This window comes from Heterodontus francisci, chromosome 7 (assembly GCF_036365525.1).
Source record: "Heterodontus francisci isolate sHetFra1 chromosome 7, sHetFra1.hap1, whole genome shotgun sequence".
Taxonomy (NCBI): Eukaryota; Metazoa; Chordata; class Chondrichthyes; order Heterodontiformes; family Heterodontidae; genus Heterodontus; species Heterodontus francisci.
The window spans coordinates 44563775-44579377 of record NC_090377.1 but is presented as its reverse complement, the minus strand read 5'-3'; the positions used below and the strand labels follow the sequence as shown (position 1 = coordinate 44579377).

Genomic DNA, 15603 nt, shown 5'->3' with positions numbered 1-15603 from the left:
AAAACAGCAGTAAAAGTTCTAAATTGGGGGAAGACAAATTTTACGACACTGAGAAGTGATCTGGCGGAAGTGGACCGGATACAGCTACAAGAAGGAAAATCAGTGGAAAATCAGTGTGAGGCATTCAAAAGCAAGATTCTACAGGCATAGTGTATGTCCCCACAGAGATAAAGGGTGGTACTGCCAAATCTAGAAGCATAGAGGGTAAGTTAAAGCAGAAAACAAAAGCTTATGATGATCACAAAAAACTTAATACTTTCGAAAGCCTAGTGGAGTATAGAAAGTGAAGTAAAAAAGGAAATTAGAAAAGCAAAGGGAGGATATGAAAAAATTATTGCCAGGTAAAATCAAGGAAATTAAGAGCAAGAGGACTACTAAAGAAAGGGTAGGGCCTATCAGAGATGTCCAAGGGAACTTATGCGTGGCTGCAAAAGATGTGGTTAGGTTTCTTAATGAGTTTCTTGTCTCTCGTCTTCACAAAGGATAGGGATGGTGCAGACATTGTAGTAAAAGAGGAGGAGTGTGAAATATTAGATATGATGAGCATAATGAGAGAGGAGGTACTCGAGGGTTTGACATCCTTGAAAATGGATAAATCGTCAAGGCTGGATGGATTGCATCCCAGGTTGTTAAAGGAAGCCAGGGAGGAATAGCAGATGCGCTGAAGATCATCTCCAAATCCTCACCAATATGGGTGAGCTGCCAGAGGATAGGAGGACTGTGAATGTTATACCATTGTTTAAAAAGAGTGCGAGGGATAGGCCAAATAATTATAGGCTGGTCAATCTGATCTCGGTGGTGGATAAATTATTAGAATCAATTCTGACAGACAGGATAAACTGTCACGGATTAATCATGGATAGTCAACAGGGACTTGTTAAGGGAAGGTCATGTCTTACTAACTTGATTGTGTTTTTTTGAGGAAGTAACAAGGAGGATTGATGAGGGTAGTGCAGTGGATGTGGTCTACATGGATTATAGTAAGGCATTTGACAAGGTCCCGCATGGCAGACTGGGCAGAAAAATGAAAGCCCATGGGATACAGGGGAATGCGGCAGGTTGAATCCAAAATTGGCTCAGTGACAGGAAACAAAGGGTAGAAGTCGAATGATGTTTTTGCAAATGGAAAGCGGTTTCTAGTGGCATTGCACAGGGCTCAGTGTTGGGTCCATTGATGTTTGTGGTATATATTAATGATTTGGACTTAAAGTTGGGAGGCATGTTTGGGAAATTTGCAGATGACGCAAAAATTGGTGTAGTTGATAGTGAAGAGGATAGCTGTAAACTCCAGATGATATCAATGGTTTGGTTGAGTGGGCGGAAAAGTGGCAAATGGAATTCAATCCTGAGAAGTGGGAGGTAATGCATTAGGGGAGGGCAAACAAAGCAAGGGAATACACAATAAACGGGAGGATATTGAGAGGGGTAGAAGTGAGAGACCTTGGAATGCATGTCCACATGTCCCTGAAGGTGGCAGGACAGGTAGATAGAGTAGTGAAGGCGGCATATGGAATACTTTCCTTTATTGGCTGAATTATAGGATACAAAAGCAGGGATGTAATGCTGGAACTGTATAAAATGCTGATTATGCCACAGCTGGAATATTGCTTACAGTTCTGGTCACCACATTACAGGAAGGACAGAATTGCTCTGGAGAGAGTAGAGATTTACAAGAATGTTGCCAGGGCTTGAAAGTTGCAGCTGTGAGGAAAGATTGGATTGGCTAGGGTTGTTTTCCTTAGAACAGAGGAGGCTGAGGGGTGACTTAATTGAGGTGTACAAAATTATGAGGGGCCTAGATAGAGTAGACAGGAAGGACCTGTTTTCCCTAGCGGAGAGATCAATTACCAGGGAGCACAGATTTAAGGTGATTGGTAGAAGGATTAGAGGGGACATGAGGAGAAACTTTTTCACCCAGAGGGTGGTGGGTGTCTGGAATTCACTACCAGGAACGGTGGTGGAGGCAGAAACCCTCAACTCATTTAAAATGTGCCTGGACATGCACCTGAAGTGCTGTAACTTGCAAGGCTATGGACCAGGTGCTGAAAGGTGGGATTTTATTGGGCGGCTAGTTTTTTCAGCCGGCGCAGACACGATGGGCTGAATAGCCTCCTTCTGTGCCGCAATTTTTTTATGGTTTTATGGAATGCTGTTAGGCCCTCTGAATATTGTTTGCACTATTTTTGTATTTTTGGGCAGGTGGATGGAGAAACCTGATTGGAAAGATTCAAGGAGAGTTACCTGAGAGATTGGCATGGATTTGGGAGGATTTTGGAGAGGAAATAAAGAGGATGCCAGTTGGATAGTTGCTTGCCAGGACAGAGGGGTCTAATGCGCTTTCTTTTAAGAAGGGTGAGATGATGGCAGTTTTGAAAGGGAGGGTAACAGCACCTCAGCAGATGCAACCATTTATAATGTCAGTTAGTACTAGCACCAGAAATGGAATTTGGATGGTCAGCAGTTTCGTAAGAATGGGGTCAAGGGAGCAGTTGGCAAAAATCTTAAGTTATCAGTAGAAATATTACAATATAGCAAGTATGATATACTTTGTATTAAACAATGTTACCATGTACTATTGGACAGTGTATCATTTTACTATTATTTTACTACTGTATTACTAAAATGCAGTGAAACAATATGCCAACCCAGCCAGAAAGTAGACATTGCATTGATTATTATTTTGTATTAGTTGTATCAAGAAGGGGCGGCGCAGTGGTTAGCACCACAGCCTGACAGCTGCAGTGACCCGGGTTCAGTTCTGGGTACTGCCTGTGCGGAGTTTGTAAGTTCTCCCTGTGACTGTGTGGGTTTCCGCCAGGTGCTCTGGTTTCCTCCCACAGCCAAAGACTTGCAGGTTAATAGGTAAATTGGCCATTGTAAATTGCCCCTAGTGTAGGTAGGTGGTAGGAGAATTGTGGGAATTTGGGATTAATGTAGGATTAGTATAAATGGGTGGTTGATGGTCAGCGCAGACTCGCTGGGCCAAAGGGCCTGTTTCACTGCTGTATCTCTCTATGATACTATCAGTAAAACATACAAAAATATTTTCATCATTCTGATGAGAAATCAACATTAACTCTGTTTCTCTTCTCAAATGCTACCTGACCTCCCGAGTATTTCCAGCATTTTCTGTTTTTATTTCAGATTTCCAGCATCCACAGTTTTTGACTTTTGTTTCCACAATCTAGATCATGTATAATTTTGACAAATATGAAGTGGCAATAGTTACCTCAAAGTTTCAGATGTCTGAGCAATAGTCATACAGAACACATAGGTAAAAGTACAGAAATGTTACAGTGTCCATTAAGACAAACTATGCGAATGAACAAAAAAAATGCATTAAAATATATACTTACACTTGGAATATCGTCAACCTTGCCATCGTTACTTAAGTCACTATGCAACTGCTTAACGCTGAAATGTTGTATTTCCTTTTCAAATTGCATATACAGATGCGGCTGGCAGAAACTAATAACCGTTGATTGGCTTCCAAAGCATGGATACTTGTCAATGTGGTGTTGTTGACATCCTGAAAGAAAGTAAATAGAGATTAAATCTGTAACACAAATATGGAACTTAATATTACATTATTTCTGAGAGCAAGGTGGCGCTAAGGATCAATGATTAAATTATGGGAGAGTCAAGAGGGTTCTGTTTGGTTCAGCACCACTGCAAGACTCATTGATCATGGCTTCAAGAGCCTATATTGTTCAAAATAATATAACACAACAGTGAAAACATTTAACTTTTGTGATTTTATACTTACAAAACATAATCCTTTTTAGTTCCATTAAATGTTCATGATAATGTAACCTCTTTGAAAAGTATTGAGGTTAGTCAATGCTAGTATGGATTCTGCCCCTTGATTGACTCACATTGTACATTTATAGTTGAGTGAGCAGAAGGGCTGAAGGGCCTACTTTGGTTCCATGTTATTTAGGGGAGCAGGGGTGGTATATGGGGCAGGACCTAGTTATGCTAGTTTTTTTTTGTATTTTGCAAAATTCTGCTCGTCATGTTGATGGATGCTTCTTTCCTCCACTCCCTTCAATATATCCATGGGATGGGCAGAAGTTTCACCTTGCCCAGATCCATCAACAAAAGTACTCAACAGGAATTTCTGGGACCTGTTCCTTAAGTAAATGAAAAATACAATCTAATCATTGGTAGAGAAAACTAAAAATATAGTAGAAAACGAAATATACTATATCCATAAACAGCATGTTATAAAAAGGTGGTGGTGGGGGGTGAAATGTATGTTACCTTCTGCAACCTGTGCCATTGTAGTTTGCTTCAGTAAGGTGGGTGTAACAACAAAATGAATAGATTAAAAGTGGTTAATCTATATAATAGTGAAGAGGTCGAATTAATTTCCCTGGTATGGTCACTGGACATTAATACCATTTCTCATTTCTGAAAATTTCTGTGTTGCACATAAGGCAACTTATTAATGTTGTTTTTTATGGCTGCTTGTACTATTACTTATTGAAAATGAGCCAAAATAAACTGTGTAACATATTAAAATAGTCAATAAAGTGTGGCAAGAGTTTAGGAGAATTTACAGTGCCACAAAAAAATTTCTTTCTGCAAGACCTGGTAGATGCTTAAGGTTAAGATATAAGATTTTTCGATTAGTTTACCATATTTGCTGTTCTTCATTTTGTTGAATAATTCTTTACCCCCAGTTCCATTCTCATTTGTTCCAAATTCTGCTTCTGTTTCATTGTCACTGCTACTGGCAGAATACGAGCATAAGCACATTGCTTGTTCCTGCAAAAACAATTGTAGAGCTGCTAGAACATGTCTATTCATTTCAGTCTGATACCTTCATCACATTTTGCCAAAAGGTTTCCATTTTGCATTTGAGGAATAAAAAGACAACTTCCCGAACCAGTACACTGCCTCTTCAGAAACTCATCGACAGGAGTATATGAGATTGACGCGTTTTCCTGTAAACATTTATCCCATGACTGCTTTGCCAATATACTGGGATTACACTGCAAATGGATTCTTACAATGTTAGTCTCAAGTAATTCTGTGTCAAGTATGTTCAGAAGTATAATTTAATGTTTCAAGCCAAAACCTTTGTTTGTTGTAATAGAGGGCAATATTTCAAAAGAATGTTGCACTATTTTGGCTGAGGATTCTTTTAGCAGAGTTTTGCATAAATTAAAAACATTGTCGTGGTATTGATCTACAATCTTAAATTAGGTTTATGGCAGCAACAGAACATTTTTTTTTAATGGAAGCTTGGAGCCTGACTGATGATATATTCTAATAATGTCACTATGATAGGCAAATTCTTCCTTTCAATAGTGCACAAGTGACATGCTTGTCCTTGTCAGTTCGAAAGAGTGTAGCTTCTACAGAGTACGTATCTTGGGAATTTGGTGAGTGAGGGAATTCGAAGGTGGCACTTCTGTTCTCTCCGTTTTTACTGTTTCCTGTGCGATTATTATTTAAAATTAAAGTTCTGGCAGCGGGCACGGGAGACAAGTGTGATTATGCAGCGAAGAATGTTTTTCATTGGTGGAACCCGCTGTTATTCTGCTCAGCCCCGTTTATGGCAGGGCTATAAATCAGTCTGCATTGCAATCATGGAGGATCAACAGCTTTGCCGACAATCGTCAGGAGGCAGAGATTGCTAGATTCTTTCACTTAGATTACTCTAACTTCTTATCCACCGTCATCCATCTTTACACCTCTCTCACACCAACACCAGCTCCCTTTGCTTTTGTCGTCACCTTTCCATCACCACCACCAAAATGGCAGCCAGTAGGTAGAGACCAGCCCCATGGTTCCTGCAGGTGTTCCTCCAGGTCGTCAGGGAAAGGCAGGCGGACTTCTTCCCTGCTGAAGACCCTCCTGCCTGACCAAGGTGGCCTGGACACAGGAGGCAGAGGAGGTCTCAAAACATGGGGTTACATGAAGACCTGGGTGTAGTGTCGGAAACATGTTAATGACCTGCTCAAATTGGCAAGGGTAAGTGATGTGTCCGAAATTTTACAAATGTTATCTTGTGGGATCCATAAAACTTTATGCCAGTCAGTGGGCATCCAGGCCAGGCGGCTGAATGCGTGATTAGTCTTGGTGCCACATAGCAATTGTGTCCAGAGAATGTGCAAGTCTGGCGTCTGGTAGCGCTTGGATGCAGCGTGCAACTGACAAGGCCAGAATGAGCGATGAAATGCATGCAGACAATGGGTGTTAGGCATCACTTGACATGTCATTAATTCAGCACTTTCTCGTGCAGGACAAGCTGACCCATAATTAATATGAACGTAGTAAGACAGAGGATGATGTACCTGACTTGAGACTCCTGATCCCAGCAGAAGAGGCGGTGGTCCAGATTGCTGGAGAGGAGGCAGGATGAGCCGTCATGGATTGTCAAGGTGTAAGGATGAAATGGCAACCTTACTGATGAAGCCATATCGGCACACAGGATGATAATGCAAAAAGGTGATGAGCTCATGGTGTGATGATGCTTAGTGTGCTTCTGTTTGTTCTCCACTGCAGGTCCCCACAATCACACAACGGCATGTCATCAAAATGTTAATTGTGCCTCTGGGAATGATGGTGCCAATACCCCAGTGGATGTACCATTACCTGCCTCGTCAGCAACCTCCGTCAGCACAATTACATCCACACGGTCCGTGAGTGATCTGCGTGTAGAAGCAGTCTCAATTTGGTGGGCATGACACGTCCCAACATCTGAGTGAGCATGTTTTGACCCTGACCTTCGGAGGTCTGCTGGGGACCAGGCTCCTGCTAATCCCCATGATGGTGATGATCCTCTGGTCGTGGCCACAAGTCGTCTGCTGGAATTGCAGTGAATGCATGGGGAACATATGTCAGAGATGCTAGGGGCCATGCTCAGCTTTGTGCAGGTGATGGAGGAGTCCATGCAAGCCATGACATCTGCCATGTCCCAGGCATGTGAGCATATGGCTTCCTCCACGGAGAGAGTGATAATTGCCATGGCAAGCCAGGTTGAGCGCTTGACCCATAGGCGCTCTGACCTGTATTCCATCACTGTAGCCATGGGTTCTGTGCAGCAGTGGCTGAGCGAGAGGGGGATGAGGCACCTGGATCTCCTTCCGTGTGTGCCTTCCCCTCAGGGAGACAGGCAGGTGCCATTGGGCACCCAGATGGAGGAGGAGCGCATGCCAGCTGCCCCAGTGCCTTTAACGGACATGGCCATTCCTGGCTCACTTTTGAGTTTTGTGCCTTCAGTCATCGCTGATTGCTAGTTAGAGTTTGCAGTTTTGTAATCGTCAATCATTGTGACATGCCTTCATATGTAGGCTCAGCAGGCCATTCCTTTCAATTAAAGGTGTTGCTATTGGGTACCCGCATGGGTCCTAGATATGCAGAATCACAGAATTGTTACAGTGCAGAAGGAGGCCATTCGGCCCATCGTATCCACACTGGCTCTCTGAAAGAGCAATTCCCTCAGTTCTATTCCCCTTCTTTCTCCCCATAACCCTGTACATTCTTCCTTTCCATATAACTGTCTAATTCCCTTTTTAATGCTTCAATTGAACCTGCTTCCACCATGTTCTCAGGCAGCACATTCCAGGCCTTAACCACTCGCTGTGTGAAAACGGTTTTCCTCATGTCACTTTTGCTTCTTTTACCAATTCCTTTAAATCTGTGCCCTCTTGTTCTCGATCCTTTCATGAGTAGGAATAGTTTCTCTCTATCTACTCTGTCCAGATCCCTCACTATTTTGAATACCTCTATCAAATCACCTCTCAGCCTTCTCTTATCCAAGGAAAACAGTCCTAACTTCTCCAATCTATCTTCATAACTGAAATTCCTCATCCCTGGAACCATTCTCGTGAATCTTTTCTGTACTCTCTCCAATGCCCTCACGTCTTTCCTAAAATGCGGCACACAGAACTGGACGCAATACTCCAGCTGAGGCTGAACTACTGTCTTATATAAGTTCAACATAACCTCCTTGCTCTTGTATTCTATGCCCCTATTAATAAAGCCCAGGATACTGTATGCTTTATTAACCGCACTCTCAACTGTTCTGCCAACTTCAATGACTTATGCACGGGTGGCACAGTGGCGCAGTGATTAGCACCATAGCCTCACAGCTCCAGCGACCTGGGTACTGCCTGTGTGGAGTTTGCAAGTTCTCCCTGTGACCGCGTGGGTTTCCTCCGGGTGCTCTGGTTTCCTCCTACATGCCAAAGACTTGCAGGTTGATAGGTAAATTGGCCATTTAAAAATTGCCCCGAGTGTAGGTAGGTGGTAGGAGAATTGAGGGAAGGTGGGATGTGAGAGGGAAAATGGGATTAATATAGGATTAGTATAAATGGGTGGTTGATGGTCAGTGCAGACTCGGTGAGCCGAAGGGCCTGTTTCGGTGCTGTATCTCTCTATGACCTATGCACCTAGGTCCCTCTGCTCCTACACCCCCTTTAGAATTGTACCCTTTATTCTATATTGTCTCTCCATGGTCTTCCTACCAAAATGAATCACTTCACTGCATTGAACTTCATCTGCCACTTGTCTGCTCATTCCACCAACTTGTCTATGTCCCTTTGAAGTTCTACACTATTCTCCTCACAGTTCACAATGCTTCCAATTTCGTATCATCTGCAAACTTTGAAATTGTGCCTTAGACTCCAAGGTCTAGGTCATTAATATATATCGGGAAAAGCAAGGTTCTCAACACTGATCCTTGGGGAACTCCACTGCAAATTTTCCTCCAGGCCTAAAAACATCCGTTAACCACTACTCTTTGTTTCCTTGTTTCTTTGTTTTCAGCCAATTTCATATCCATGTTGCTACCGTCCCTTCTATTCCATGAGCTACAAGTTTGCCCACAAGGCTGTTGTGTGGCACTGTATTAAACGCCTTTTGAAAGTCCATGTACACCACATCAACAGCACTGCCCTCATCAACCCTCTCTGTTACCTCCTCAAAGAATTCCAACAAGTCAGTCAGTTAAACATGATTTTCCCTTAAGAAATCCATGCCGGCTTTCCTTAATTAACTTGCATTTGTCCATGTGACTATTGATATTGTCCCAAATTATTTTTTCTATAAGTTTTCCCACTACGGAAGTTAAACTGACTGGCCTGTAGTTGCTGGCATATCTTTACACTCTTTATTAAACAAGGGTGTAATGTTTGCAATTCTTCAGTCCTCTGGCACCACCCCCAAGTCTAAGGAAGACTGAAAAACTATGCTTGTCTTTTAGGTGGGGCATGTCGAACATTCCTTGTTTCAGTCCTACTCAGGCCCCCTCCCCCAACTCTTTTTCTTGTACATTGATGACCATTGGTGCTGTTTCCTGCTCTCGCCCTGAACTGGAAAACTTAATCAATTTTGTTTCCAATTTCCACCTTTCTCTCACCTTTATATGGTCCATCTCTGACACTTCCCTTCCCTAACTTTCCTGGAGATAGGCTGTCCACTAATATTCATTATAAGCCCACCGACTCCCACGGCTACCTTGACTACGCTTCCACACACCCTGCTTCCTCTAAGGACTCCAATCCATTCTCCCAGTTTCTCCATCTCCAACGCATGTGTTCTGATGATGCAACCTTCCACAACAGTGCTTCTGATATGTCTTCCTTTTAACTCAACTGAGGATTCCGCTCCCTCCACACCCCACCCCCCCCCCCCCCCACCATTGTGGTTGACAGATCCCTCAACTGTGTGTAGCCCATTACCCACAGTTCTGCCCTCATCTCTTCCCCTCCCTCCCAGAACTGCGACAGGGTTCCCCTTGTCCTCACCTTTTCATCCCACCAGCCTACACATCCAAAGGATCATCCTCCGCCATTTCCACCACCTTCAGTGTGATGCCATCACCAAACACATCTTCCCTCCCCTCTCTTGTCAGCATTCCGAAGGGATTGTTCCCTCTGCATCACTCTGGTCCACTCCTCCATTACTCCTGACACCTCGTTCCCTTCCCACGGCACCTTCCCATGCAATCGCAGGAGGTGTAATACCTGCCCTTTTACCTCCTCTCTCTTCACCATCCAAGGCCCCAAACACTCCTTCCAGGTGAAGCAGCAATTTACTTGTACTCCTTTCAGTGTAGTATACTGTATTTGCTGCTCACAATGCAGTCTCCTCTACATTAGAGAGGCCAAACACAGATTGGGTGACCACTTTGTGGAACACCTCCACTCAATCCGCAAGCATGACCCCGAGCTTCTGATTGCTTGCCATTTCAATTCAGCACCTGCTCTCTCACCCATATTTCTGTCCTTGGTCTGCTGCAGTGTTCCAGTGAACATCAATGCAAGCTGGAGGAACAACACCTCATTTTCCAATTAGGCACTCTACAGCCTTCCAGACTCAACATTGAGTTCAATAATTTCAGAGCATGACTGGCCTTAAATCATTATTTTATTTTATTTGTTAACCATTTTTTTCATGTTTGTAATTTTGGACAGAGCTGTCTATTATTGTCATTAACACTCTCTCTGGACTAATGCTTTGTCTTTCACCACACCATTAGCACTCCCTTTGCCTTTGTTCCATCACGTCGTTGGCACTAGCTGGAACTTATCTTCACAAGGCGAGCCTCTATAAACAAGTGTTCAAATCACACGCAGCTTCCACAGTGCGGACTGCGACACCGACCACTTCCTGGTCTGCAGCGAAGTTAGACTCAAACCAAAGAAGCTACATCACTCCAAGCAGAAGGGCATCAACACTAACAGAATTTCTTACCCAAAACTGTCACAAAAGTTTCTTAATTCACTTGAAAAAGCCCTTCAAAACAATCCTGCAGGGGATGCAGAGACCATGTGGGCCCACATCAGAGATGCCATCTATGACTCAGCAATGACCACCTTTGGCAAATATGAGCAGAATGCAGACTGGTTTCAATCTCACTCTGAAGAGATGGAACCAGTCATAGCTGCTAAGCGCACTGCACTGCTGAACTACAAGAAAGCCCCCAGCGAGCTAACACCCTGAGCACTTATAGCCGCCAGAAGCACTGTGCAAAGAACAGCCAGGCGCTGTGCAAATGACTACTGGCAACAACTATGCAGTCATATTCAGCTGGCCTCCGACACCAGCAACATTCAGAGAAATGTATGATGGCATTAAGAGAGCTTTTGGGCCAACCATCAAGAAGATTGCCCCCCTCAAGTCGATATCAGGGGAAACGATCACTGACCAACGCAAGCAAATAGACCACTGGGCAGAGCACTATCTGGACCTGTACTCCAGGGAAAATGATGTCACTGATACCGCCCTCAATGCAGCCCAGTCTCTGCCAGTCAAGGGTGAGCTGGACAACAGCCAACAAAATCGGAACTCAGTAAAGCCATTGATTCTCTAGCCAGTGGAAAAGCCCCTGGAAAGGACGGCATTACCCCTGAAATAATCAAGAGTGCCAAGCCTGCTATACTCTCAGCACTCCATGAACTGCTTTGCCTGTGCTGGGATGAGGGAGCAGTATCACAGGACATGCACGATGCCAACATCACCCTCTATAAGAACAAGGGTGACCGCGGTGACTGCAACAACTACCGTGGAATCTCCCTGCTCAGCATAGTGGGGAAAGCCTTCGCTCGAGTCGTTTTAAACAGACTCCAGAAGCAGGCTGAGCGTGTCTACCCTGAGGCACAGCACAGCTTTCGAGTAGACAGTTCCACCATTGACATGCTGTTCTCCCTTCGCCAGCTACAGGAGAAATGCCACGAACAACAGATGCCCCTCCACATTGCCTTCATAGATCTCACCAAGGCCTTTGATCTCATCAGCAGACGTGGTCTCTTCAGACTACTAGCAAAGATCAGATGTCCACCAAAGCTACTAAGTATCATCACCTAATTCCATGACAATATGAAAGGCACAGTTCAGCATAGCGGTGCCTCATCAGACCCCTTTCCTGAGTGGCGTGAAACAGGGCTGTGTTCTCGCACCTACACTGTTTGGGATCTTCTTCTCACTGCTGCTCTCACATGCGTTCAAGTCTTCAGAAGAAGCAATTTTCCTCCACACAAGATCAGATGGCAGGTTGTTCAACCTTACCCATCTTAGAGTGAAGACCAAAGTACGGAAAGTCCTCAGCAGGGAACTCCTCTTTGCTGATGATGCTGCATTAACATCCCACACAGAAGAGTGTCTGCAGAAACTCATCGACAGGATTGCAGCTGCCTGCAACGAATTTGACCTAACCATCAGCCTCAAGAAAACGAACATCATGGGACAGGACATCAAAAATGCTCCATCCATCAATATCAGCGACCACGCTCTGGAAGTGGTTCAAGAGTTCACCTACCTAGGCTCAACTATCACCAGTAACCTGTCTCTCGAGGCAGAAATCAACAAGTGCATGGGAAAGGCATCCGCTGCTATGTCCAGACTGGCCAAGAGGATGTGGGAAAATGGCGCACTGACATGGAACACAAAAGTCCGAGTGTTTCAAGCCTGTGTCCTCAGTACCTTGCTCTATGACAGCGTGGCCTGGATAATATATGTCAGCCGAGAGCTACGTCTCAACGCATCCCATCTTCACTGTCTCTGGAGAATCCTCGGTATCAGGTGGCAGGACCGTATCTCCAACGCAGAAGTCCTCGTGGGGCCCAACATCCCCAGCATATACACCCTACTGAGCCAGCGGCGCATGAGATTGCCTGGCCATGTGAGCCGCATGGAAGATGGCAGGATCCTCAAGGACGCATTGTACAGCGAGCTTGTCACTAGTATCAGACCCACCGGCCGTCCATGTCTCCACTTTAAAGATGTCTGCAAACGCGACATGAAGTCCTGCGACATTGACCACAAGTCGTGGGAGTCAGTTGCCAGCGATCGCCAGAGCTGGTGGACAACCATAAAGGTGGGGCTAAAGAGAGGCGAGTCGAAGAGACTTAGCAGTTGGCAAGAAAAGAGACAGAAGTGTAAGGAGAGAGCCAACTGTGTAACAGCCCCGACAACCAATTTTATCTGCAGTACCTGTGGAAGAGTCTGTCACTCTAGAATTGGCCATTATAGCCACTCCAGGCACTGCTCCACAAACCACTGACCACCTTGAAGTGCTTACCCATTGTCTCTCGAGACAAGGAGGCCAAAGAAGAAGACTCCCAGTACCATGTGCTAGTGAGTACAGAAATAGGAATATTAAGCGAGTGAACACATGGCTGGAAAAATGGTGTAGGAGGGATTACTGGGGCATTGGGACCAGTTCTGAGGCAGGTGGGACCTGTACAAGATGGACAGGTTACACCTTAACAGGACTGGGACTAATATCCTCATGGGGAGATTTGCGAGTGCTGTTGGGGAGGATTTAAACTAGCTTGTCAGGGGGTTGGGGACCTGCGAGAGAATTCAGATAGGAGAAAAACAAAGCTGGTTATGGGAAGAAGAAAAGCTGTGAATGAAAGTGGAAAGTAGCAGAAACAAATGCTAGAACCAACCAGGGTCAAAATACAGAATAGTGTTAAAAAGGCAGAAGTAAACAGTCTCGATCTAAATGCCCGCAGCATTCACAACAAGGTAGGTGAGTTGGTGGTGCAAGTAGACGTAAACGGGTATGATTTAATTACCATTATGGAGATGTGACTGCAGGGAAACCAAGACTGTGAACTGAATATTAAAGGATATTCGACATTTAGGAAGGACAAATCAAAAAGGAAAATGAGGTGGGATCAGTGCATTAGTGAGAGAGGATCTTTGATCGGAAGAACATGATGTAGAATCTGTTTGGGTGGAGCTAAGAATGAACAAGGGGCAACAATTATTTGTAGGAGTAGTTTACAGGCCACCAAAGAGTAGTGGTAATGTAGGGCATGGTATAAATCAGGAAATTAGAAGTGCATGTAGCAAGGGCGATGCAGTAATCATGGGTGATCTCAATCTACATATAGACTGGGTAAATCTAATGAGCACCAATACTGTGGAAGAATTCCTGGAATGTGTCTGGTTTGGTTTTCTGGAGCAATATGTTAAGAAACCAACTAGGGAACAGGCTATTTTGGATCTAGTATTATGCAATAAGAAAGGGCTAATTAATAATCTGGTGGAAAAAGAACCTTTAGGGAAAAGTGACCATAGTATGACAGAACTTTCCATTAAGTTTGAAAAAGATGTAATTCAATCTGAAACTAGGGTCTTAAATCTAAACACGGGCAATTGTGAAGTTATGAGGAGTGTGTTGGCCGTGGTGGATTGGAAAAATACATTAAAAGGCTTAACGGTAGATAGGCAATGGCTAGTATTTAAAGAATTAATGCATGGTTTTCAAAAAACATACATTCCTTTAAGGCAAAAGAACCCAAAAGGGAAAGCGAGTCAGCTGTGGCTAACAAAGGAAGCTAAGATAGTATTAGATCAAACGGGGAGGCTTATAAAGTTGCCAAAAAAGTTGTAAGCCGGAGGATTTGGAGAATTTTAGAATCCAGCAAAGGAGGGCCGAGAAATTGATAAAGAAAGAGAGAATAGAATGTGAATGTAAACTAGCAAGCAATATAAATACAGATTGTAAAAGCTTCTATAGGTATGTAAAAAGGAAAAAATTAGCAAATACAAATGTGGGTCCATTACAGGCAGAGCCAGGAGAATTTATAATGCGAAATAGAGATGGCAAAGAAGCTAAATAATTACTTTGTGTTCATCTTTACGGAGGAAGAATTAAGAAGTATCCCTGAAATAATTGAGATCCAAGGGTCCAGTAAGAATGAGGAACTGAAAGAAATTAGAATTAGTAAAAAAAAAAGTATTGGAGAAATTAATGGGACTGAAAGTTGACAATTTCCTGGGACCCAATGATCTTCACCCTAGAGTGTTGAAAGAGAATCCCACAGTTTGCATTAAATCTTGGACAATTAACAGCCATCGAATGGGAAAATTTTGATAAGAATTTTGATTAGAATCAAGACCTTGTAAGTCTTTCCCTGGAAAATACAACTACTAAATCTATTAATAGTACAATGTCAAAACATATTGGGAATTAACTTTGGTTTATAAATTAATGTATTTTAGTATCATAAAATCATTTCTTTTTAGCTTGTCAAAATTTTCAGTGTACTGAAATCTGTTCACAAATCTTCAGAATCATAACTAAACTGAGCAGAAGTTAGATAAAAATGTGTAATGAGCATTTATTGTTAGATTTATGTTGAGCCAAATAAAAATTACAGCTCCAAAAGCATGCAGGTGGCACCTCATCTGAAAAAGATGAAGGCAGCTACTTAACTGGAGTACACAATTACAGAAAACTATTTTCAAATAATGTTTGTAGCATCAGAAACTGGTTTAATTTGTATGAAGGAGAGCAAACTAGACCAGGCATTCTAACCACACAAAACTAATAAGGAGATCAATCTCTGTTGCTGAGAAAATCAGAAAGCAAAACATTTTTTTGTTGAGGAGGAGGAAGCAGGGAAGAAAGGGAAAAATTAACAGAAAAAAGTAAAATGCACATGTGAAATAATTATTTGGATACACTTTAGGGGAGAGCCAAGGAACTAGCTCATCTTCAAAACTGAATTATTGTAAATTGCTCAGCTGAAACTAAATTTAGCTTCTGGTGAAATTAGACCTTAACCCTTAGGGTACCACTGAGTAGATACCTAATCATGGTACACTTTCAGTGATGGGGCTGTTGATGAA

At 43.3% G+C, this 15603-nt stretch overlaps 1 protein-coding gene across 14 annotated transcripts in view; it reads right to left on the bottom strand.

The window, feature by feature from the left end:
• The window catches only part of LOC137371950 (nck-associated protein 5-like), a 693455-nt gene that overhangs the window by 35108 nt on the left and 642744 nt on the right, over nucleotides 1-15603 (bottom strand). For all 14 annotated transcript variants that reach the window (XM_068035093.1, XM_068035090.1, XM_068035092.1 and 11 more), the window contains 2 exons: nucleotides 4641-4770; nucleotides 3357-3529 (listed from right to left, as the gene is read on the bottom strand). In XM_068035093.1, coding sequence (XP_067891194.1) covers nucleotides 3357-3529; nucleotides 4641-4770 — 303 coding nt within the window. The remainder of the gene's footprint in view (nucleotides 1-3356; nucleotides 3530-4640; nucleotides 4771-15603) is intronic.